The sequence below is a fragment of the Sinohyriopsis cumingii genome, chromosome 1 (genome assembly GCF_028554795.1).
Source record: "Sinohyriopsis cumingii isolate HCF-2022 chromosome 1, ASM2855479v2, whole genome shotgun sequence".
Lineage (NCBI taxonomy): Eukaryota > Metazoa > Mollusca > Bivalvia > Unionida > Unionidae > Sinohyriopsis > Sinohyriopsis cumingii.
The window spans coordinates 99,355,379-99,382,082 of record NC_142961.1 but is presented as its reverse complement, the minus strand read 5'-3'; the positions used below and the strand labels follow the sequence as shown (position 1 = coordinate 99,382,082).

The 26,704-nt window shown below is 34.1% G+C and overlaps 1 protein-coding gene across 1 annotated transcript in view; it reads left to right on the top strand.

The window, feature by feature from the left end:
- Nucleotides 1-26,704, top strand: part of LOC149807434 (uncharacterized) — a 69,351-nt gene that overhangs the window by 22,325 nt on the left and 20,322 nt on the right. Inside the window, exons 8-11 of the mRNA XM_089955461.1 lie at nucleotides 16,268-16,395; nucleotides 23,490-24,059; nucleotides 25,000-25,102; nucleotides 26,263-26,298. Of these exons, the coding sequence (XP_089811587.1) occupies nucleotides 16,268-16,395; nucleotides 23,490-24,059; nucleotides 25,000-25,102; nucleotides 26,263-26,298 (837 nt within the window). The remainder of the gene's footprint in view (nucleotides 1-16,267; nucleotides 16,396-23,489; nucleotides 24,060-24,999; nucleotides 25,103-26,262; nucleotides 26,299-26,704) is intronic.

Genomic DNA, 26,704 nt, shown 5'->3' with positions numbered 1-26,704 from the left:
TGGCGTTACAAACAATAGTTGCCTGAAGAAAAAAGGTTTCATGTAATAATGACTTGGCATAAAGATAAATAATCATTCTACTGGCATGTACCTTTTTCATAGAGTCTTAGTTGGTTTACATACCATAGATGAACAAACAATTCCTAAATTAAGAAGGGGGTTCATTTAAACATACATTGTGCACAGGGAAAGCACTTTTTACAAAAAATATTTGCTGGGGTGCTCTGATTGCTAAAATAGTTATATGAAAATGACTCATTTGAAATTGCATATAAGGGTGACTGCACCAAATTAAAAGTGCCTTATGGGTCCCAAGTACATTTTACTGGAACAGTCAATAAACAGTTTATAAGTAATGATGATTGTCTGCCCCTTGATAGCCACTGTTATTATCATTGATGTCACCAGTTCGATTCCATAAACTAACACTGCTGGGTAATGGGTAAATGCTGAAAGAGTCACTACAGATATATCTTTTTAGATTATCTATACTAACACTGCTGGTTGGAGGTATATTCGGAAATAGACACTACCAACATTTATTTTAGATTACCTCTGCTAACACAGCTGTAAGTAGTGTATAGAGTCATTACCACCACCTCTTTTAGATTCGCTCTACTAACATGGCTAAGTTAGAGATGTATACTTTTAGAGAGACTACCAACATCTTGTATAGATCCCCTCTGCTAACACAGCTAGGTGAGGGGTGTATTTGGATGGAGGTACTACCAGCATTTCTTTTAGATGCATTTTACACCACAGCTAGGCCAGGGGTGTATAGCAAAAGAGAGGCACTAGCAACAATGAAAATTCAAGATATGTCATTGGGACACACCTGTCTAGTAACATATACATGTATGATGGAGGTCAGTAAAATCAGGTTAGTTTGTAATTTCCTTACTAAGGCAATACGCTGAACTCCGAATGGGTAAAGTAATTATATTGCAACAAACATGTATATGAATAAGAATACAGGCAGCAAAAATGGGTACATGGACATGGAAGAGCTAAGTAAAACAGTAAAACAACCATTTTTTTTAAATCAGTGATGGAAGTGGATATATAACTATGCAAATTCAATATTTATACTGTAGGAAAAACTCTTTGAATTTTGTTAGAAAATAGCAAACTGTTAGCACAGTTTTCCATTAAATAGTTATGATCTGGGTTCCCACACTACCGGGAAAAAGTTGGGAGAAATGATATTTATTTTCCCCGACCATGAAAAGTCCTTGAATTTCGCAAATATTTATGAAAGTCGGGGAAAACACCTGGAATTTTCCGCCACCACTTGACGGCCGAAACAATCACGTAATTGAGTCATAACTAAACTGATCATGAGTTAAATGTATCGAATTCTAACCAGAATAGTCTGAAGGTGCTGTATGGATCATTTGGTTGCTTGCAATAAGCATATATGTTGAGTCAATCCAAATGCCAAGTGGATTAGATTCGTCTAGTACACTTTTATTTTTCAATGTCAGCTCGATATCCGTATATTTCCTTACATGGAAGGTATGAAAACCAGTCCAGCATCACAAGAGGCCAACATCGTGGTGTCAAGGCATGGCCGCTTACCGGACGGCCTAATAAACTTCACAGTTAAATTGATTGATACATGCATGAAATCGATATGAAAAATTACTTATTTTCTCAGAATGTGTGAGTATTAAAATCGTTATGTCTTTAATCTGCTGAAAAACTAGATAAAACTGAATGAAATGTGACCTGGTACTATCAACTTGCATTGCTAGGCGCATGAGTACACAAATCTAACAACCCTCATTTTCAAATGTTGTAGAGAAATTAATCAAAAAAATATTATTTGAAAGTCGTATACTGGTTGCAATAAAAATGCAAAAACGAAAGAACACAAAATTCTCGATATTTATATACTCCGAGAACAACTTATGGAGTTTTGTTTTGTCACATGACTACCACGTTGACATGTAAACTCTGCTTGAAAAATCAGACTGGCCATATTGCTGGTTTTTACAAAAAATTATCTAACTTTCATTTAATATAATTGAATTTCTGTACAGCAACATGCTAAATGAGTTTGTTGTTGATATCACGTGACTATTGGACTTCCAATGTCGTCATTTGAGATTTGTTAAGTCATGTGACTAGCAAAACAAATGGCGAGTACTGGGTCAGGTTTCATCTACTCCATAGTTTAGTCTTGTCTGTCAACGGATTAATGTTATAACGATAATAATACTTGCTATTTCTGACAAAATAGATCATTTTCCTATCAATTTCATGCAGGTAACAGTTGATATAACATAAGTTTAAATTTTCGAGGCCCACAGAAAAGCGATTACCATATGTCACTAAGACACGTAGGCGGTAAATTTCAAATTTTTTATATAGTTTCAATGACCTAACACCCCAACCTAAATGTCCAAATATGAAAAATGGGGTGTGAATATTCGGAGAAAACTCGGATTAGAAAACTGACTGCTATTCGTTTTGAGCCAAATTTGTAGTCCAAATTATTGAATCTCAGAGCTGAAATAAGAAATTGTCGTCCCTTATATTATACAATGCTGTCGGGCATTTTTGCGCATCTAAGGTTTCCATCTCCAATATTGATGCAAAACGCATAACGAATTCGACGGATCGACGAAAATAAAATACTGGAATGCTTACCATTTGAAAAAAGGCAGTTGGCACCATAATATTCTGTTCAAAATAATATTAATTTTTGAACACACGGGATACCATCCCCTAGTTTTCGTGACTTGCGATATATCGGCCAATTCTGCGCACAGCTTTGAAAAGATGTAATGTTTATCCATAGGGCTATATAAATGAAATACATTACTTTTTATTGTTTCTGTCAGCAGTTCAGTCAAGTAATTTGGTCAGGTTTATAGTTAGTTTTAACAAATTCAACGTAACAATGCCAATAAATGGCAAGCAATATTAAGCCAACTAAACCGATATTGTACAATTTTTTAGTAAAGTTCAACATTTTATTAATAAATAACCTATTATGTGGAATAGAAACAACAGTGAATAGGGTGTAGTGTGTTTAGAAACAGACTAAACACCGAAAATCACGGTCAAGCGGCAAGCTGATGTGTTGGGTAGCAGACGATTTTGTACTTGTGGACAACTTCTTGCAAAATTAGAAATTTGGATTAATATACAGATTTTTTTTAACGTATACATTTCCATAGTTTGTATAATGTATTTATTTGTATGATTCTAATAGATACATATTAAATAGGATTTTCTGGATTATAGATTCAAGAAGGTCTTGGAGTGGGTCTTCATTTTCACATTTAGAAATCAATTTTTATTTGCATTTCGAGTCGAAATGTGGGATATATTTGTAAACTTTATGAATATCACTTTTTTATTTAAAGTACGAGCATTCTTTCTTGATACAGAATGGATTTTTGACAAAATATAACACGTGATCAAATGTTGACAGAAATGACGTATCGTTGCGCAGAATTGCATGACAAGCAGAATTGGACTGTTTTAACGAATTAAAAGAAGACAAGTTGATTTGACAGAAAAGTCTGTTCTTGTTTATACAACAGTATATAATGTTGAAGGTCTTTTGTCAAAATTTAAATCAAACCTTTTGAAAATGATTTTTAAATGTTGGATTTTTGAACAGATTGTCTTAAGGAGATTAGGTTGTTTGAAAAATCTTGTCTGGACTTTTAATGGCACAGAAATTCAGGGTTAAACTCTTTTTGTTACAAGACAAGATTCTAATTATTTGCGTTTATTGTTTTTTTATATACTGTAATAGGACATGTTACTTTCTGTAAGATGCATATATATATATATATATATATATATATATATATATATATATATATATATATATATATATATATATATATATATATATATATATATATATATATATTGCTATATAATTCTTTAGAATTAAAGGTTTGAAAGGAAAGAAAACATAATTAATGTTCATTATGTTGTTCCCACTTAGCAACATAATGCAGCAAAGTAAAGTTCGAATTGTTATTCTGTGCATTGAAATGACTTTACATGTCAATTTATAGGAATATAATCAAACTTGTTTCATGTGATACATTTTGTGGTTTTGTACATGATCTTCTTTTCTGACTTCGATGTTTTTGGAAAGTCTGTGAAAGAAACATCTTTAGATTTAGAAAATGCAGGTTTTATAATTTAAAATTTTCTTTAATTCCATTCAGTAATGGTCATATGTGAACCTTGAAAAAAGTAATTTCATCCTGGAAAAAACCCTGGAAATGATCTGGAAATTTATCTTTAGAAACACGTGGGAGCCATGTATGATACATCTGTTTTGTCTGTGCATGTCATTGCTCCAGATCCCTTACAAACTGTCCCAGATTGTTTGGGATTCATTTTCATGTCATCAAAGATTTATTTGTAGTGGCTTCTCTGGCATGTTTAATAATTTTTCTTACCTCATTTCTGCTGAGTTTGTATTTATTTACATTGCCCACAAATTTCAATTGATCACGTGTTTTCATAATATCTGAAAATATCTGACAGCCAGGTTCATAATCAGAATTCATTATAATTGTCCTCAAAGGTGCTTGCTTATTAACAACTTCCAAAAACAGATGAGAACAATTGCTTAAAACATCATCAGTATCATTAAAAAGTTCTATAGTATCCCAGAGGATTTTCTCAAAATCCTTTAATTAATAAAAACTGTTAAAAGTTTTAAAATATAATATATGCATGTGTAGGATTTACACATACGAACTCCAAAAACATCAACAAAATCCAGACAATGTTTATTTATTCATATGAGAGGTTCCAGCTTATGTTATCTAATGGGTAATATTTTTTACTTCATTTATAGTTTTCTCTATTTGAAATTCTGAATATTCATTTGAATCTCCGGTTGATGATGGATGCCGATATAGGAAACGACAAAAGACCGGGTGGCTTTTTCTAGGGTGATTGGAATCCATATTGATTCAACTCTGTCAGATTCAGGATTGATCCTTCTGTTGTAAACTGTACCATTTTTGATACACACTAGGATTCCCCCATCTCTGGATCTCCTGTCTCTGTGAACATGTTTATCACATCCATCAATGTAAAGAAAATCATCCGTCTGAATTTCGATCAGTTTTGATTCTGAGATGCCAAACAGCTATCTGTCTGGATTCATGCAAAAGCTGACAGACTACCATATACTCCAAGCATAAACACCTTTCAGAGTCATGCAAAAGATAACACTGCACCAGCTAGTGCTAGCATGAACGTGTTTAATATTCATGCAGGAGATGCCACTGTACCATCCTGTGCTAGCATGAACTCCTTTTGCACTCATGCAGAAGATGACACTGCACCATATAGTGCTAGCATGAACTCATTTCACATTCATGTAAAGAGATGACACTGTACCATCTAGTGCTAGCATGAACTCCTTTCAAATTCATGTAAAGAGATGACACTGTACCATATAGTGCTAGCATGAACTCCTTTCACATTCATGTAAAGAGATGACACTGTACCATATAGTGCTAACATGAACTCATTTCACATTCATGCAAGAGATGACACTGTACCATCTAGTGCTAGCATGAATTCCTTTCACATTAATGTAAGAGATGACACTGTACCATATAGTGCTAACATGAACTCATTTCACATTCATGCAAGAGATGACACTGTACCATCTAGTGCTAGCATGAACTCCTTTCACATTAATGTAAGAGATGACACTGTACCATATAGTGCTAGCATGAACTCCTTTTAACATTCATGTAAAGAGATGACACTGTACCATATAGTGCTAACATGAACTCATTTCGCATTCATGCAAGAGATGTCACTGTACTATCTAGTGCTAGCATGAATTCCTTTCACATTATGTAAGAGATGACACTGTACCATATAGTGCTAGCATGAACTCCTTTCACATTCATGTAAAGAGATGACACTGTACCATATAGTGCTAGCATGAACTCATTTCACATTCATGCAAGAGATGCCACTGTACCATATAGTGCTAGCATGAACTCCTTTCACATTCATGTAAAAGATGATACTGTGCTATATAGTGCTAGCATGAACTACATTCACATTCATGCAAGAGGTGACACTGTACCATCTAGTGCTAGCATGAACTCCTTTCACATTCATACAAGAGATGACACTGTACCATCCTGTGCTTACATGAACTCCTTTTGTACTCATGCAGAAGATGACATTGTACCATCTAGTGCTAGCATGAACTCTTTCGCATTCGTGCAGAAGATGACACTGTACCATCTAGTGCTAGCATGAACTCATTATGCATTCACGAAATGTGAACATATTTTCTTTCTGATCTGTTTAGCTGAGTACCGCCATTTACACATGCATGATTTTAGATTCCTGTGTGCACTATTAAGCAAGCAGGTAGACCTTACGTGGTCATGAATATTTTGTAAAATTATGACAATTAGAAATTACAAGGAATATTGTAAGCAATTTTGTCTTGTTTGGTCACATTATCCTTCATCTGTCATATCTGTGTCCATACACCATACCTTCATATTTTGTAAAATGTCTGAATTCTCAGATTACTACTATATAACCATCCATTTCTTCCTATTTGGCCATCCTACCATGACTTTTGCAAAAATGAACACTCTTCCCCGCAATGTCTGAGCAATCTTTAATTAATACTTATAACCTTTAATTATGTGTAATACTGTTAGTTCCATTTTCCATTCTTTGGGATAAAAATTATTTCAAGTTCAGCTAATTCAGTTAGTGGAAAGGAGTACAAGGTCAAAGGCATGACTCTCAATTATTCCATATTTTTAATATTTTTTATTTGATTGTTTTACTATCTCATACATGTAACTAGGTGGTACTTCATTCTTAAACTCAATGATGTGATTTGCCTTCTTGGTTTCTCCCTCTTTGAAGATGTTTATATGTATGAGATAAGGGGATAAATCCTTCTCCAAGTAGATTTTCCATACATATTTAACCCGGTACCACTTTATGTCTCTACTAGGTTTACAACACAAAATCTTGTCTACAGTTTGCCAGAGTGTCTGATTATCTGACCCGCTTGTAGATTCAGTTCCACATTGCCATCAACTTGTGGAAGTGTAACAGAGTTTGTCTCCATATCTTTAGGAGGGATCAGCTCTGAATTAAATTCCCTTTCTCTGTTTATCCATTGTTATGGTGGATTGGTTGGTCTTATATCAAGAGAAATGTTTTCCTTAAACCTGTTGTTTCAGTTCCAGCTGAGCTGAAAAGTCAGTTACCAGCAATATTCTCCACGACTTCTGACCTGTTTTGTTTTGGTCGTCTAATCGGAAATCTCTTATTGTCCATATAACAATATGGTTTCAGGCTGAGGAGACCTCAGTGGTATAATGTTTACAACACTAAGTTATATTTTGCAAACTACTGTTTATAGCTAAACATACACATACTAAAGTTTTGTCCTCCCGTTCAAGTTATACTCAACAGTTTAATTACATGGTTGTTTGATATGGTTGTCTGACATAATAATATGTATCTGTCCATTATATATAACTATTATGTGTGTCTCTCTTTTCTGTCTCTATCATCATATAATAAATTCCTTTATTAAATATTGTGATTAAGTTACTATCTCATATATGTCTATTCTCTCTCTGTGTATCTATCTGACTATATATCATACCCACATTCACGTCCCTTAAATATGGAATATGATTGGCTAAACCTTACTAAATGAAGGGCATACCTTTCCACCATAGACCACATTATATCTAAATGGTACTAAAATAGCATTAACAAATATGACATAGTTACCCAGATTTGTTATGATGCTGACATAGAAGAACATGACCCAGTTACCCAGATGTATCAGAGCTTTCCTGAACCCCACAAACTTTCATTATTAGCTGTCCCCGATATTGATATGTTTTCAGAATTGTCACCCACACTTTTTGATAAATGGAAATCTGATACTGGTACCTGCTGTCTGTGTCACTTCCTGTCTGTTCTGCTTTATTCATTGTAATTTGTTTTCACACTACAGTCCTTTTGGCCATAGGATTCTTAAGCACAATCTCAATGAATATTTAATAGCCCATTGACTCAGATACAATAAATTTATGCATTAACATTTATCAGGATGATTGCATTGATCTTGTCATTGGAATTTTTTTTATGACCAAGCATTATTTGTAAACCTAACATTATGACTTGATGAAGCTTTCATTATTCCTTTCCACAATAAATCTCTCAACACAAATTATCATATCTAACACAGTGCACATTTATTAGTCTTTTAAGCAGTAAACATTATGTTTTCTGAGTGGTTTTCCTCACCCCCAGACGTGACACCGAGTTCAAGAATTGATTAACAGGTTTTATATTTTGTCATAATTCAATGTGATTTGTACTGAAACAAGACATTGTGAATTCCATCATAACACTGAGATTTTTTTTTTTAAATATGACATTGCAAATTTTGTCATAACACGATGTGATTTTTATTGAAACATGACATTGTGAATTCCGTCATAACACGATGTGATTTTTATTGAAACATGACATTGCAGATTCTGTCATAGCATGATGATTAGCATCAGTGGATGTCACCTGCAATTGTCAGAATCACTTAATCAAATTAAAGTCAATATAATGATAATCTAAAACCATTTTACTCATCTGTTAATGAAATGATAACTTTTGAAATATAAGCAGGTTGGTTTAAATCTTGGACTGGGATTTCCTGTAGTCCCAACAGATTATTGTCCAGCAAACGACATAAACTCAGTTCTCTTATGTTATTATTATTCAGTTCTCATAAGTCGTAATTAAACTTAGAAGGAAGATGACCTTGTTAAATGAAATTAGTTGTTTGCAACACCCAATGATTATTAAGTGAAGCAAATTAGAAATTGAATACCTTGAACAATGAATCATAATAAAAACACAATGAGCAAATAATAACAATTTGGGTGTTGTTACTGTTGTATCTGTATTAGTAGCATACTTTTAAAATGCAGCTCAGATGGCCAAAAGGGACACAAACTTATTTTCATCTCATCTTATTTTAAGGCCACTTGATCACATGGCGTATCATTGTGTTGGTTATGTGCCACCCATCCATGTACACTTAATGATTACTTTATGTTGGTTGTGTGCCATTTATCCATGTACACTCAAGGATTACTTTGTGAATATAAATGAAAACTTGTGGATTTCACAACTCCTAAAAGATTTTCCAGTGATGAATTAAATGAACATATTTCTTCAAAAACTTAGCAAGGAAGAGTGCTTCAAAATCCCAAAATAATTTAATTAGACCACTTTGATGTCACAACAGCAATCGGTCGAAATATTAAGTGTTAAATTCCTAAAACTCTCATCTCAAGTGATTGCATCTTCACTTACTTCATATCTTCAATTTAAGTATTTCCACGTGTGTTTTTCCAAACAGGGAAAAAACTGGAAAAAGTAACTCCAATACATAAGAAGGGAGATCTTTCTGATACGAATAACTATTGACCTATATTAGTTCCATCATCACTTTCAAAGATATTAGAAAGACATGGTTGTAAGGAATTTAGACACTACCCGGATTCATTTAATTTGCTACATTTACAGCAATCAGGCTTGCTTGAAAGACATTCATGGCAGCCTACACTAACTCGGATGGTAGTTAACAGCAATAGGCACAATGTTTCTTGACCTTTCAAAATATTTTGACCTTGTAAATCACAAAATCCTGCTGGAAAAGCTCAGCATGTATCAAGTTAACCATGAACACTTAGCTTGGTTTCGATCCTATCTTGAAGGCAGACAACAACATGTTTCTATTTTAAATACACTTTGAAATAAGAAACAGATACGGTCAGGTATTCACCTTCAGTTTTTAGACTACTACTCTTTTTGCTGTACATCAGTGATTTACTAGATCACATTGAACTATCCACCACCACCATGTTCACAGATGATACGACATTATATAACATTGGATTGACAAGCCATGTGATTAGCACAGAATGAAATAAAGATTTGGTACAAAATAAATAACTGTTGTGAACACAATAGTGTGAAGATAAATGCAGTCAAATCAAAAGTAATGATCATAGATAGTCAAGCAAGAGTGAAAGCTGAGAAAAAAATTATTTTAAAGTAATGATAAAAGAAATGAGTATAGAACATCCTGAAAACTACTTGGCATTATGATAGACCCGATCTTGTGCTGGAAAATACAAGTTGATAAGGCCATTCAAAAAGTTAATTCACTGCTTTATCTCTTGAACATAATAAAATCGTATCTCCCCCAAGAATAGAGAAATATATTCTACAATGCATATATGATGACATACGTAGACTATTGTTGTTCATTCTGGGATAATCATGGTAACGAAAAACAGGAAAGAGTATTGAAATTTCAAAAAAGAGCAGCTAGAGTTATTGTTGATGCCGATTTAGAAACACCATCAACAAATCTTTTTAAAACCCTAAAGTAGCTTCCATTTCAGCAGAGAACTCAATTTCAGAAGGGTTTACTACTCTATAAATCCTTACATGGTTTGGCTCCTGGTTATCTTAAATGTAAGTTTAAATTGGTTTAAAATGTACATATGTATGAACTAAGATCCATCTCAAGCAAATTATATTTACCTGAACCAATTTCAGAGTTTTATAAGAAGAGTTTTGCATTTTCAGGAGCCTAACTATGGAATTCCTGGCACATGCCAAGCGTTTAAGAAGCTTCTTAGTCAACATCTACAGAAACACTAATTTGTACGATTTTGTTTAATTCAGTACTACTACGTTTTACAGCATTGTTATCATGTACTCACCTATAACGTTTCACACATTTTCACTACAAGTATTTGTATGAATTCTGTATGTACTCATCCTTGAAGCCTTGTACATATTTTATTGTAGCAGGAGATCAGTTGTCGAGTTTCCGCCCGCATTTGTTTTCTAAAGACACCTTATCTTGCAAACAATGTGCATTATGTATGTATGTATGTATATATATATATATATATATATATATATATATATATATATATATATATATATATATATATATATATATATATATATATATATATATATATATTAAATAAGGCCTCATGGAAGATTGGTCAGTTGATCAAATGAGCTTCTCCTTTAAAAAAAGTCATTATTATTATTATTATTATTATTATTATTACACTGACATCTTACCAAACAGAGTTGAAATTTTGAATATGGGTTAGTATGATCACGGTCTCAGTAGTCCAAATTTCAATCGCACGTATAATATAGGTTTGTGTCATCAAGGTCTCAGTAGTCCAAATTTCAATCACACTTATAATATCATAGGCTTGTGGCATCAAGGTCGCAGAAATCCTTATTTTTAATTTGGATCAAACATTGGAAATAAGCTTAAATGATAAGGTCTTGGATGACTGTAGTTATGTACAAGATACATGTACATCAGTGATTTTACATCCAATTACCAGACTGCATTACTAAGAGATTTTATTTCGGATCATAGTTATATCAAACTTGGTAAATGGTCTTCTGTCTTCAAGATATATAATATAATTTATCATGAGCAAGAACCCCACATGCAATGATCTTGTATATGACTCGCTAATCTTCCTGTCACTTGAAAGACAAAATATTTTACATGGTTTTATTCAGACTTGATACACAGACTAATGTCATCAAGATATTAGAATATTTTAATATTGTGAGGGAGACTATTCATATTTGTAGAGTATGGCTCACACAATGTTTAGGAACATGCTCATCATGGCGGGAGACATTTTCATTCTGTTTTGGAGCGGTAAATACCCGCAAATCAGCATCATGCCCTTCTTTGCACGCTGATGTCATCTACATTGTTGAAGGGTTGGTCAGATTTGCTGATTGATGTCTGAACAGCCGATGAATGAAGGCCACCCATGGAAAGACTGAGATGTTATGTGTGATTTACAATCCGATACCATTTCAAGAATCAAGTGATTTTAATTTATATCGACCGGGACAATAAAGTAAAACCAAATAAAAAGGTATTGTATAGTATGTAAATTTAGAGAAGGTCCATTACCTTCTTTTGCATTAGGTTTATGATTTTACTTTATTCAAAGAAATCTGAACAAACTTGCACACTGACGTTATGAGAGGCACACCGTATCTATCTCCCTTTGAACAGTTTAATTATCGTGCTGTTTAAACATGAAGCGTAATCATCTAAGTTGTGGACAATTCAGTTCCACTTGATAACTACATTTCCTTAAAAATAAGAAACGCAACTGGAAATAATACATTTATACTTAAATGCGAACTATTTAATGACCCAGTCACGAGATTGAATACACATGTACACAATGTTGAACTTAATCAGTTTTGAACACACATGTACCATACGGTATTGGCCATTTGATTTATAGAGCAAGGTTGTTCTTTCTGAACAAAATATTTTTAAATATTTCATTCATGAAGATAGATGTGTTGCAAGTAAGAAAATAAATGGTATGGTGTATTTTTATAAGTCAGATCAGATCAAGGGAAATGTTTTCAAACAAGTATTCCACCATGAAATATTATATACATATATTTTAAATTAGATTTGGTTTTATATCTAGTACAGTATCTTCGTTAGAACCAGGACATATATAATCATCTGATAACTTTATTTGTAGACCTCTCTTCGCTATGACATCAATGTTAAGCCGGAGACATTTTGAGTGGACGCTAATAATGACTTCTATAAATCAGCATCTCTCTATCCTTCCATAAGCATCAAACAAGCTTTGCTTGCAGGTTTGATACACAGTAAGCTGTGCCAATTTGATAGAGACTATACCCACTCCACAGTGGTTATCTGTGACTCTGCAAGAAATCTTGATGTGCAGAGAAGTTCTCCATTAGCTGATCCATTTAGTTCTTAGAAATTATGTGAGCTGTACTGTAGGTAATCTTGCATCTATCTGGCTGGGTTATACTACTCTTGCGACTGTTTTTGTTTTCATAACACACATAACTTAGTAAATAGGCCAGTGTCATCTGAAACATTTTTTTGTATGATTGATATTTATGTATGATAATGTTGTGACCTTCCATACAAGTGGTATAAATTGTCGTCAATCCTGCCACTTACATCTGATCCAACTGTGATGAAACTTGTATAATAATCTTGTATTATCAATAGTTGTATGGTTTGCATTATGAGAAAGATCTATGCAAGGCTGATTGGGTAATCTTGTATCCAGATGGGTCCAGCGTTTTATATACGCTAATAACATAAGTGTCATAGACACATTTTAACATTCTAAGTGAAAATGAGCATAATATTGAAATGCATTGTATCTGGTTGGCTGCCCTTCTTACCAGTAGATCTAAACCAGGGACGTGCAACACATGGGCCATGGGCTCGGTCCTGCCAATGATCTTTTCTTCCACCTGTTTATATCATATGGCGTGGCTTTAAAATTACTCATGCTTGATATTTTTAAAAATTGAAAATGAATTTGAATCATTAAATTCTTGAATGATTTCGAAAATGAGACTATTAGTTATTAAGTTATTCTTTTGATTTCAACAAGATACTTTCTAACCAAGAATGCTTTGTTGATCATGTATACAATAAAATAGTTTAATGGTAATTATATACTTATCAGATAAACACAGATTTTCTTCAATTGCATACATGCTTCGATTTAATTACGAATAATTCATTTTAAAACCAGACTCTTTTTGTTGTGTGAATACTTCAGATTAGCCGATTCTCAGCCCTAATCTAACGTTAGCACAAATGTCAATTATTGTTTTAGCCTCATGTGACCTTGGATTATTTTCTGTGACTTTGTCTCCCAGATAAGCTTGCGACAATACTTGCAAATTATCTTTAATCTGTTTCAGCTGTTGCCAGGAGTGTAGCAGTTGTACTACGTTCCATTCAGGAAGTGAGGTTTAGTTAAAACTTAAAATTGGGCTAGAAATGTTTTCCGGTGTTCAGTTTTGAGAGGTTTGGGTTTACTGTAATGATACTAAAAAAGAAAATTGTGGGTGACTACCCAAAACAATGTTGGTTACAATTAGAGGTGTGCATTATTTATGGTTTACTATGGTATTTTTGTACAGTGGTACATACCAAGGCACTATTTTGCTGTAGTGGTAATTCAGTTGTTTCCATCAGAAGGAAATGTACAAAAATTCTCGAGTAATATTGTTATGAATTCGTCGAGTTTTTGATGTTTTAATTATGTTTGACACTTGTCACTTATGCTAATGTGATGCAAACTATAAAATATTATTAACTAAAGGCATTTGACCCAAATCCAATGTTTGGAAAATCTTGGACTAAACATATCAAGTTTCTGTTATTTACTTGCACATGCTTATGCATTAACTGTCTATTCCTTTGAAAGACTGAATCATCCTAAGATTTTCAGGATGGCAGTTGTGTTCTGTTTGAATTTTATGTCATTTGTGTAGTTAACACAATATATTTTTAGTTTGTTGCATACATTATATACGACTATATTATGGTGTTCTTTTATTTTTGTTGTGTTTGAGTTTTATGTCATTTACATAGTCAACACAATAGTTTTCTAGTTTGCTGCATACATGAATTCTATCTTAACTAGATCTCTGATGAATGTTTTGACTGGGTGTTTGGCATCCCATTCAAAGTTTCCCTTTCCAATATGTCAGTAGTGTATCGATACTCATCATTTCTTTTTGGGTAGAGGGGCAGGAGGAGGAGGAGGTGATTTTCTTTGAGTTCAAATAATTTATTTTAGTTTATTTTATGTCTTTAAATTATATTTGACTATATTATGGTGTTCTTTTATTTATGTCTTCAAATTATATATGATTTTATTATGATGTTTTAATATAAATGTACATTCAAATTATACATGACTATATTATGGTGTTGTTTTACTATACATGTACATTCAAATTATATGACTGTATTATGGTGTTGTTTTACTATACATGTACATTCAAATCATACATGACTATTATGGTGTTGTTTTACTATACATGTACATTCAAATTATACATGACTATATTATGGTGTTGTTTTACTATACATGTACATTCAAATTATACATGACTATATTATGGTGTTGTTTTACTATACATGTACATTCAAATCATACATGACTATTATGGTGTTGTTTTACTATACATGTACATTCAAATTATACATGACTATATTATGGTGTTGTTTTACTATACATGTACATTCAAATTATACATGACTATATTATGGTGCTGTTTAACTATACATGTACATTCAAATTATACATGACTATATTATGGTGTTGTTTTACTATACATGTACATTTAAAGTATATGTCATTGTATTATGGTGTTGTTTTGCCATACATCAGAGCAAGATATTTTTCAAGCAATTGACATATGGAGATATTTTTGTTAAAGTAAATGTGTCAGGTCCCTTCTCCACATTATTAAATTGTTGGTCTATAAACATAATTGCAGTATTCAGTGGTATATTATGAAGTATGTTCAGAAATACTACAGTATACTGTGGTACATATTGAAGTATGTTCAGAAATACTACAGTATACTGTCATACAAACTTTATCTTGGTACCCAGCTCTAGTCTCAATGATCTTTTGCATACTGAGGTTTCGGGAGTTTGAGAAATTTCACTGTATAAGTAAAAATGTATTACATGAGAAAGGACAGATGTAAAGCTGTATATTGTAACTGGACAGATGGAAAGCTGTATATTGTAACAGGACAGATGGAAAGCTGTATAGTGTAACTGGACAGATGGAAAGCTGTATATTGTAACAGGACTGATGGAAAGCTGTATGCTGTAACTGGACAGATGAAACGCTGTATAGTAACAGGACATATGGAAAACTGTGTATTGTAACTAGACAGATGGAATGCTGTATATTGTAACTGGACAGATGGAAAGCTGTATATTGTAACATGACAGATGAAAAGCTGTATATTGTAACAGGACAGATGGAAAGATGTATATTGTAACAGGACAGATGGAAAGCTGTATATTGTAACAGGACAAATGGAAAGCTGTATATTGTAACTGGACAGATGGAAAGCTGTATATTGTAAAAGGCGAGCTCAGTCCTACATCAGAGTCAGACAACAAGATGAACATATAGTGTAACTTCACGAACTGTAATTAAGTTTATAAGCTTGGTTTATATTTCATATACAGTCAGATAAACATACGAATGGTAAAGTTAAAGGATAGATGACTTTTACATTACTGCCTCTTAAAATAATAACATTATTATTTAATGCTCCTTTTTTATAGATGCCATCTGGAAGGAGAAGAATAACCAGCTATTCAGAGAGAACAAGGACCATATCCTGCTCCTAATGGAGAAGTTAAATATCATTGCAAAGCCAAGGGCATTCACCGAGGATGGAAAGACTGTCAAGGTCTGTGTATATAAATGATGTCAGATTTATGCAAATGATGCCTGTCTGCCATCAATTATGGCTGATATTACTAAAATTGGAAAACTTGAAACAACTTCTAAAACACCCAGCATTATTTAATGAATTTGACAGAAAGCTTCTTGGCATAAGGGGCTCTTAAGTTTATACAAATGATATGCAGACATGGCTGTAGATTGATAAAAATAAATGAAAAGCTTTTAATGACCTCTTGTCTAATAACAAACCCCTTAACATACTCGGATCAAATTTGATGAATCATCCAAGATTAAATGTATTTCAGATTAATACAAATGATGCCATTTTTCATTTCTTTCATTTCTCCCGTAATATTTCAGGTCATTAGGATATCGCTGCTGACAATCCATTGCTTTTTGAGACTTTGCAAAGTGTATGCCAGTCATCCCTTTGATGTTATCATCTGTTTGATATTATCGTCCCATCTCTTCTGTCTGCTTTATTTTCTCTTTCCTCTCCTTGTGCCCTGCAGGATTGTCTCTGACAGGTCAGATGAGCTTGAGACATGTTCATACCATTTTAGTTTGCATTTCTTTACGCTGGTGAGAAGATCTTTATATGGTCAAATTATGTACCTTCTGATGATGATGCCATTCCACATTGAAATATACTTTTAATTAAATAAATAGAAAATCATTCATACAATTTTTATGTAAAAGTCACCACTGACATAATATGATATGTACTGAAATAAAATATCCATGCACAGAGGCCTTTCAATATCTGACATGTGATGCGGACATGGCATCAAATATGGATAAAGGTACAAAAACTGGACAAACCATGAAACGATTGTTTTAGTAATGTGTGTGATCAAACAGCATTGAAATACATTGCAACATAATTTTTTTGTTGATGCAGAGTTTTTTTGGTAACTACTCATTCATTTAGCTTTTAAGCAAATGTCAGCCAATGTAGCAATTTGACACCCACTTGGGCTGAAATCATTACATGTCAAAACTAGCAAACCCATGTGCATTTAGCTTTTAAAAACATGTCAGCCAGTATAGCAATTTCACACCCACATGGGCTGAAATCGTTACATGTCAAACCTAACAAACCCTTGTGCATTAGTTATTATAAAAGCTGAATGCAGAATAAAGAATATCTGATGAAAATATCTCATTTAGTATCTATGATGATGACTGTGTTATTTAAATGCCAGGGAGATAATGCTGTGCATGGTCACCAGAAATCTGTGGGAACAGATGAGAAGGAGGAACAACTTGTCAGTCAGTGTTAAATTACTTAATTGCCTGTCTGGCTGGGACACGTTGGGCAAGTGATTATTCCCATGTTCACACCGGACTGAGCAAACAATGTTCTATCACGAATACATCAGGATGATATTCCTTTAAAATGTTATCAGTTTTGAACTGCAAACTCTTTGATTAGTAAAACAATATGTGACATGCATCAGAAACCATGATTCTTAAACCAGTTAATCCAGCCACATGTTCTTATTTATCCTTTAATTAATTATTCACTGCAGTGATGGTTTTTCAGCAATTGTCATTCAAGAGCTCAGTTCGATTCTTTCATTTTTTGTTTATTCGTGCATTCAGGTGTGGGGTGGAGCCGATTACGAAAACGTCCCACCACCACTTCGCTGCACACTTTGGCAAGGTTGTCGCTGCTTTTCAGTGCAAAATTTCAGGAGTTCATGCTTTCTGATGAGTAAAATCTGATCACTCGATCAGACTGGATGTTGTGTCAATAAAGTGAACAGGATTTAATTTTTGTGACCATGCAGTCATGCGCTAAAAGCAGCTCAGGGAGAGAGAGAATGACGGAGAGAGAAGGAGAAAGAGAGAACATGTTGAGACATTGAATTATCTACATTGTTACATTTTTGAATATGTAAGACTCTTTTTTTAAATTATCTTGTTATGTCAAATGCATAATATGAGATGATTAATTACTTAGATGGCATGTGATTGCAAATCGCTCAATAATGTCGACCAGACTCATGTGCAGTGGAGAAACACTAGACATGCCTGCCAAGTCATAGTGGTGATTTGTAGGTATTGACTTAATATCCATCATAAGTTGTACTGTGTGTGTTTGACAAGTTATGTCTAAGGCTATATTTCCCACACTTTGTATCACAGAACTGCTGGCACTTCTTTTTTCAAGTGAGTGTTGCAGTTTAGTAATATTTATTTTTAATTTCATGTTCAGTTAGTGGAAATCAATCTATCTCAATATGTGCAGTTCTGACCAATTTAATGGAATAGTAGGTAAATTTGAAAGATCCAATTCAGATACAATTACTTGATTTAAAATAATGAAACAGTGTTAAATTTGCAAAAGCCCCGTTTCTTAGTTTTTCTTTGGGTTTAATCATGGTTCTCTTCATTTAATATTTTGATTGAATGGAGTTATAAAACAAAACCTTGTTTGATATTGCCCTTTGTATGTCATGCATAATTCGTGACAGGTCCAGCAAGAGTTGTTTGTTACCACTCAGAACACTCTGAAGTTTATACTTCAGTCAAACTAGGAATGTCAACATAATTTTGGACAAATTCAGTAATGAGTGAAACGAGTGCATATCATTGAGATTGACTAATCATGTTACCACTCTGGGGACCATTTTTATAATCTGATTTATGATGAAACTTTGGAGCATATGCTTATATCATTACAATTTTAGATAATTTTGATAATAAGCATCGACTTTATGTGCTTATATCATTAAGATCTCTGACAAATTTGATAAGTGAGATCTGTACATCCTAATAATGGATCTTGTGTCTAAATAGCTTAGATTGTTACCATTTTGGAGGTAATATTTCTGATCTGATGTTTATCAAACTTTAAATATATGCTAACATTGTTGATGATTAGCAAGATGCATGCATATTAACAAGTGATATCACATGTTGCTGGCTCAGCTTGTTACCCATAGTTAGCAATATTTATGATTCAATTTAGTAATCTGCATATGTCATCACAGTTTAAAGGGTTTATTAATGTGCAATCCACAAATTAACGAGGTCATCTTGCACCTGCTTGACTGACTTCGTTGCTATGGCTATATGTTATGATCCGACTTGGAAGATATGTCATATTATCAACATCTTGGATGAGTTTGATAGTAAATTTGGTCTCTGTGCTAATCAGCTGGTCATGCATCTGGATGAGTTTGATACTAAACTTGGTCCATGTGTGCAAATGAGCTGATCATGTATCCGGATGAGTTTGATACTAAACTTGGTCTCTGTGCTAATGAGCTGGTCATGCATTTGGATTAGTTTAATACTAAACTTGGTCTCTGTGCTAATGAGCTGGTCATGCATTTGGATTAGTTTAATACTAAACTTGGTCCATACGTCCTAATGAGCTGGTCATGCATCTGGATGAGTTTGATACTAAACTTGGTCCCTGTGCTAATGAGCTGGTCATGCATTTGGATTAGTTTAATACTAAACTTGGTCCATGCTTACTAATGAGCTGGTCATGTATCTAGATGAGTTTGGTACTAAACTTGGTTTCTGTGCTAATGAGCTGGTCCTGCATCTGGATGAGTTTGATACTAAACTTGGTCTCTGTGCTAATGAATTGGTCATGCATCTGGATGAGTTTGGTACTAAACTTGGTCTCTGTGCAAAGGAGCTGGTCATGCATCTGGATGAATTTGATACTAAACTTGGTCCATGTGTGCTAATGAACTGGTCATGCATCTGGATGAGTTTGATACTAAACTTGGTCCATGTGTGCAAATGAGCTGGTCATGCATCTGGATGAGTTTGATACTAAACTTGGTCCCTGTGCTAATGAACTGGTCATGCATCTGGATAAGTTTGATACTAAACTCGGTCCCTGTGCTAATGAACTGGTCATGCATCTGGATAAGTTTGATACTAAACTCGGTCCCTGTGCTAATGAACTGGTCATGCATCTGGATGAGTTTGCTACTAAACTTGGTCTCTGTGCTAATGAGCTGGTCATGCATCTGGATGAGTTTGATACTAAACTTGGTCCATGTATGCAAATGAGCTGGTCATGCATCTGAATGACTTAGTTTGTTATCAGTCTAGAGGCCATTTGTTGATCAAATTTGGAACATGTGCTTATGTTTTCAAGATCGGTGAAAGTTCATCTTTGATAAGAAGTGAGACCCATGCATGTTAATAAAATGATATTGCATCTGATTGGTTGAATTTTTTACAAGTTTTAAAAGCATAATTTTGATCTGAACTTGATTAAAATTGGAATATGGGCCTGTACCGTGAAGATCTTTGACAATTTCGAAGTGAGTAGGAACAATGAATATTATTGAGGTGATCTTTCATTTGTTTGACTGAGCTTGTTACCACTCATAAAGACATACTTTTTGTCTAATTGTGGTTAGAGTTCACATGCATGCATATTTGTGCAAAATACTGCATGCGATTTTGAGATTGTACAGGATGTATCTTAATATGATGATCCTTCAAGTGATTGGTGGGTTTTTTTCCACTCCTTTGACTAGAATTCGGATCCAAAGTTTGTAAATCGTGGTCAGTTTGCTGAAACCGCTAAGAGCTTGGATGATTGAGACTATGAGCAAGATCTATAATGAGCGAGACTATTGACAAGACTGATTAAGATCTTGGATGAGTAAGACTATGAGCAACATATTAGATTTCTGATCGAATTCGTTGAGACTATGAGCAAAATCTATAATTATCAAGGCTATTGACAAAACTGAGCAAGATCTATAATGAGTAAGGCTATTAACCAGACTGAGCAAGATTTATAATGAACAAGGCTTTCAACACAACTGAGCAAGATCTTGGAAGTTGGATGAGTAAGACTATGAGTAAGATCTTAGTTGAGACAAAAATATGAGAAAGGTGTTGGATGAGTAAGGCAATGAGAAATTTGTCGGATGAGTAAGGCGGTGAGAATGGTGTTAGATGAGCAAGACTGAGCAAGATCCTGGATGAGTAAGACCATAAGTAATATTTTGGATAAGGTGGCGCTCTACAGTTTCGTATTTTGCATAGGGTTAGGATTTTAAAGAAAAATAATTTCCTCGGCTTTCCTCACTGGTTATACTGGCTATTTAAAAAAGGCCTTGTATATCTTAGGTATAATTCAAAGAATCTTTAATTCCCTTTATTTTGGTGTATGATTGATGGGTGCAGTATGGGTTATAGAGTATACATCTTGGCCTTACTTCAGACGTGCACCTTTCAAAAAAGAGCTAGCTCTACTTTGTCATTTTCACTTCCTGAACTTCAGAGGTAAATTGTATAAAAAAGAGCCGATAACTTTTTTCACATTTGATATATTTGGCAATTCATTCATTGCACTTTCAGAAGTTGGTATTGTCTAGTCTGGCAAAATTCAATTTCCCTATCTTATTAGCTGCTATGTATAGTGTACTTTAAGCTAATTCAGGCTGATTTTTTTAACACAAGGGAGCAGTCATTTTAGTTAGCAGTGAGTTTAAATCATGTAAAATTTCCCAAAGTACAATATATCCAAAGAAATTTGATTCACATTACATTAATGTAGCATAGAGGTACGCCAACATTCTCTCCACTGTGCATGTTTTAAATGCGAACTACTTCACCTTACATACGTCACTCTCACAAAAGTACATATTAACTGGTGAGCGCCCCCTAAGTAAGATTATAAGATCATGGATGAGTAAGACTGAGTAAGATTTTGGATGAGTATTGTTGACCAAGATCTTGGTTAAGAAAGAGCATGGGCAAAATCATAAGCAAGAAATAGGATGAGTAAGATAGAGAAAAATCTTGCATGAATAAGTGCATGAGCAATACCTTGGACGAGTAAGACTGAATAATATCTTTGATGAGTAACACTATGAGGAATATCTTGAATGAGTAAGACTATAAGCAAGATTTTAAACGTGTTAGACTGAGCAAACTGTTCCTGATGAGAAGATGAGCACGATTTTGGGTGAATAAGACTGAGCAAGATCTTGGACGAGTAAGGTTGAACAAGGGCTTGGATGAATAATGTTATGAGCAAAGCCTGGAGCAAGTAAGACTGAGCAAGATATTGAATGAGTAAGACAGCAATAACATTATGAGCATGATACTGAATGGGTAAGACAGCAATAACATTATGAGCATGATATTGAATGAGTAAGACAGCAATAACATTATGAGCATGATATTGAATGAGTAGATAGCAATACCATTATGAGCATGATATTGAATGAGTAAGACAGCAATAACATTATGAAAGACTAAATGCTAGGCTATGTTGGTTACTCTGTAGTTTTCAAGTGACAATTCCAGCTGTCTTAAGCCAGTTAGTTGCATATCATGGCCAATCGTATAAACTGCTGACATCTGAATAATGCAACTGTTTGTATTCCATTGCAGCTGTTTAATGCAGCTGTTTGTTTCCCATTGACAACTGTTTAACGCAGATGTTTGTATCCCAATGACAACTGTACAATTCCAGTGTTTACATCCCATTAACAACTGTGTAATGTATTTGCATCCCATTGACAGTTGTATAATGTGTTTGCATTCCATTGACATCTGTGTAATGTAAGTGTTTGCATCCCATTGACAGCTGTGTAATGTGTTTGCATCCCGTTGACAGCTGTGTAAGCCAAGTATTTCCATCCCATTGACATCTGTGTAATGTAAGTGTTTGCATCCCATTCACAGCTGTGTAATGTGTTTGCATCCGGTTGACAGCTGTGTAAGCCAAGTATTTGCATCCCATTGACACGATCCTTGTTATTTGTTATGTGATTGCCTATCTTTCATCCTGTTGACACAATCCTTGCTATGTGGATGCATATTTAGCATCCCATTGACACAGTCCTTGCTATTTGCTATGTGGACGCCTATCTTGCATCCTGTTGACACAACCCTTGCTATGTGGATTGCCTGTCTTGAATCCTGTTGACATAATCCTTGCTATGTGGAAGTCTATCTTGCATCCTGTTGACACAATCCTTGCTATGTTGATGCCTATGTGAATGCCTGTCTTAATTCATTTTAATTCAGCTGATTCATCATACCGAATTTACCTGAGTTTCAATGTACTGTACCTTTGCCACTCTTCTTGTATTTTAGGTAGAGGATTATTACCTTGCCCCCTGTATGCTCCATCAGGCAACACCTACAGCAATTATCTCCCCTATATCAAATCCTGAAATGGAAAGTACATCCGTCATGTGCTTCGTGAGTACAGGAAAGTTTCTACCGCCACCTGTGTTCCATAGGCTTCTAGGTGCTTGTTTGGCTCAATGGCCCATCGCCAAACAGAACTCTAAGAATCTGATCTACTGTGGCTGTTGCGTTTTTAACCTTGACCCACTTCATAGATTAACCCTGTACTTCAAGGACTATGCAATTTTTTTTCAAGTTATAAGAATGAAAATTGTAGACATGAGATTGTCTTCAAATCTTTGCTCTGGGGCCAGAAATTTCATCTCTGAGAATCTGTCAAAGATAATTGGAAACCTGGGTCAGAGCTGCCAGTTTGAGCCACATGTACGGTGCCCTGAGTCTGATGTAGAGAGTCTGGAAGGCCTGATTGCTGTGTCACTGCTCCAAACGTATGAAAAAGTACCTTGCCATTCCCATGACAGGAGTCATACACTTGCATCACGAGAGCTGTTAAAGTTTTGGTATAAGGATGAGGTGAGTGTGAATATATTAGACTTCTTACAATATGCTAAAATACCAAATTATCTTTGACTCTTGCAGATATTCTGTTTTTTACATCAGTCATGGTACATATTAATTAATTATCTATTACACACTAATATATATATTTTGTCCCTACATCGGGTATCATATACACTTTATAATGTGTGATGTATTAGTCATCAGTATATACTTCTTGTTCATACATCATGTATAACAAATGCTTTATGTGTGATTTCATAAATAATAGAAGATATCTTATAGCTACACCAGGAAGTAGATATACTGTATAATGCATGATCTATTAGACACTGGTATATATATTGTTCTTCACACAAGATTTTATGCATTCACTTGCTTGACTTCTGGAACAGTGAATATTGTCATAGCCATAATGGAAATGCTGTAGTGAATATTTTAGAAATATGCCTCATAAACTCCTCAATGGGCTGACGCCCTTGATTTCAGAATGATGTGTATAATCTAAGATTTGTCACTGTTGAGTTTTTATCCAATGCCAGTGTTATCCTCAACTACTCTTTGATATGGCAGTGTAATCCTCAACTACTCTGTAATATGCCAATGTTATCCTCAACTACTCCATGATATGGCAGTGTAATCCTCAACTACTTTGTAATATGCCAGTGTAATCCTTAACGACTCTATGATTCATAATCTCTAGATTAGGAAATTCATTCTGCAAGGATTGTATCACCTCCACACAGACATCATGGGTTGGTAATTCCAGCTCCAACATAAATGCGTAACAGTTGTACATATATATGATGATAATACACAGTAATAATTAGTATGAATAATAAACTTTAAAATATTATTTTCTTTATTTTTTAGGAACATTCTGTTGCAGGATGTAAGTATATATTTATCTTATATGTTTTAACTAAGTATGTAAATTTATGAGACTCCCTTTAAGAATCAGATTTATTTTGTTGGCAATAACACTGGAATCAAGGCCATCAAAGCTTACACAAAGGATGCTCAGCTGGCACACAGTGTCGTTACTATTGTAAAAACAGGTAAGGCCTTCTGGAAGATTTTAAAAATTTGTTAAACAGAATTTGATAACATTTGCAGGATGGCATATCTTACTGTAAAGATGGGCATCATTTTTTCCAAGTCTTGCTGACAACATCCGTGGCTATTACTCACCGTACAAGTTACATTTCATTATCATTTATAGTTATCATTCATTATACATGTTAGGCTGCTTTATTATTATTCATGACTATTATTCATTGAACAAGTTATAATGATTCATTATCATACACAGTTATTCAAACATATATAGAGGAAAGCAACTTCAATGATTTTTACACGTAAATTCCGCAACAGAGTTCATCTAAATATAAATGCATGCTGGCAATCCGATTCTTGGCAGAACAGTACATTTTTTGTTCTGAAATTGATATGGATTTTTTTTTCATTCTTTTTGGACTTGCAAAGAACTTTATCAGCATTATTTTCAATTCACTTCACCTTGCTTTCAAGTTTGACATATTGACTTTTGAGTTAAATTGACTAGGCGACCGGAATTCTCTGGAAACAAAGCAGAAAGGAAATATTTCCATACCGAATCATGAATTATTCCTTGATCTAAAAAATGCTTTGCTTATCAAAGAAATTAATTGTATAGAGTGGTCATAGTGATGACCTTTCTCACATTGTATTCTATGACATGTAAGGATGGCATTTTGTAAACTATTAAAATTTGTTCATACCTAAATTGCACTACAGAAGACAGATTTCATGTCAGTTATTCCTTAAATAAAAATGGTGTCATGCTGATAACAAGCATGGCCACAACATCAGCTATTCCTTAAATAAAAATGGTGCCATGCTGATAACAAACATGGCCACAACATCAGTTACGTTGGGAAGTTAATTAATGCTGAAGAATATTAAAGATGGTTTTTGAAACTCGACGATTTAAAGGAAAAAGATGGCTGCTCTTGATTTCCTAGAAATTCTTACTGGTCAGTGAAGCATTGGTCTATTCAAGAACTCGTGTTTCAAATTACATCATAAATCTTTTTTTTGTAATGCGTAAGTCCAATATCAAAGAGGTGTGAATTTTTTCTGCATAAATTATTCTATAGTCAAACCAGTACCTTGTTAAATCGCTTATTGTATTGACAATGACACAATAAAACTTAGAAGACTTTCTATATGATTTCAGACCAGAAACAACGAACAGTAAAATCTACAGAGGAAGGTAAGTACTTTTTCCTAACTAAAAATATATATTTCAGGTAGCTGCAGACAGCTAAAAGGTAGGATATGAGACTATTTACAAGTAAAACATGGTAAATTAATTTTGGACTATGTGGGTGTCAGCATGAGTTTAAAAGGTAGAACATAGACAACGTACCTTACCTCATTTCCTTAGACAAGGATAGAAAGTTCTTTGCTATTTTAGCCTCCATCTATTTCTTCAGTTTTCCATCCATTCCGCCTTCATTTTGTTTATTACACTACCTTCTGCTATAATTAGGCATAGACAGAGCTATCACCATCCCTGTATCCAAGGTTAGATAACTCCTGTATGACTCCCACCTATGTGGGTGGACAAACATTAAATCTGCTAAAGCCCAAAATTTAGCATGGAAGTCCTGGATTTG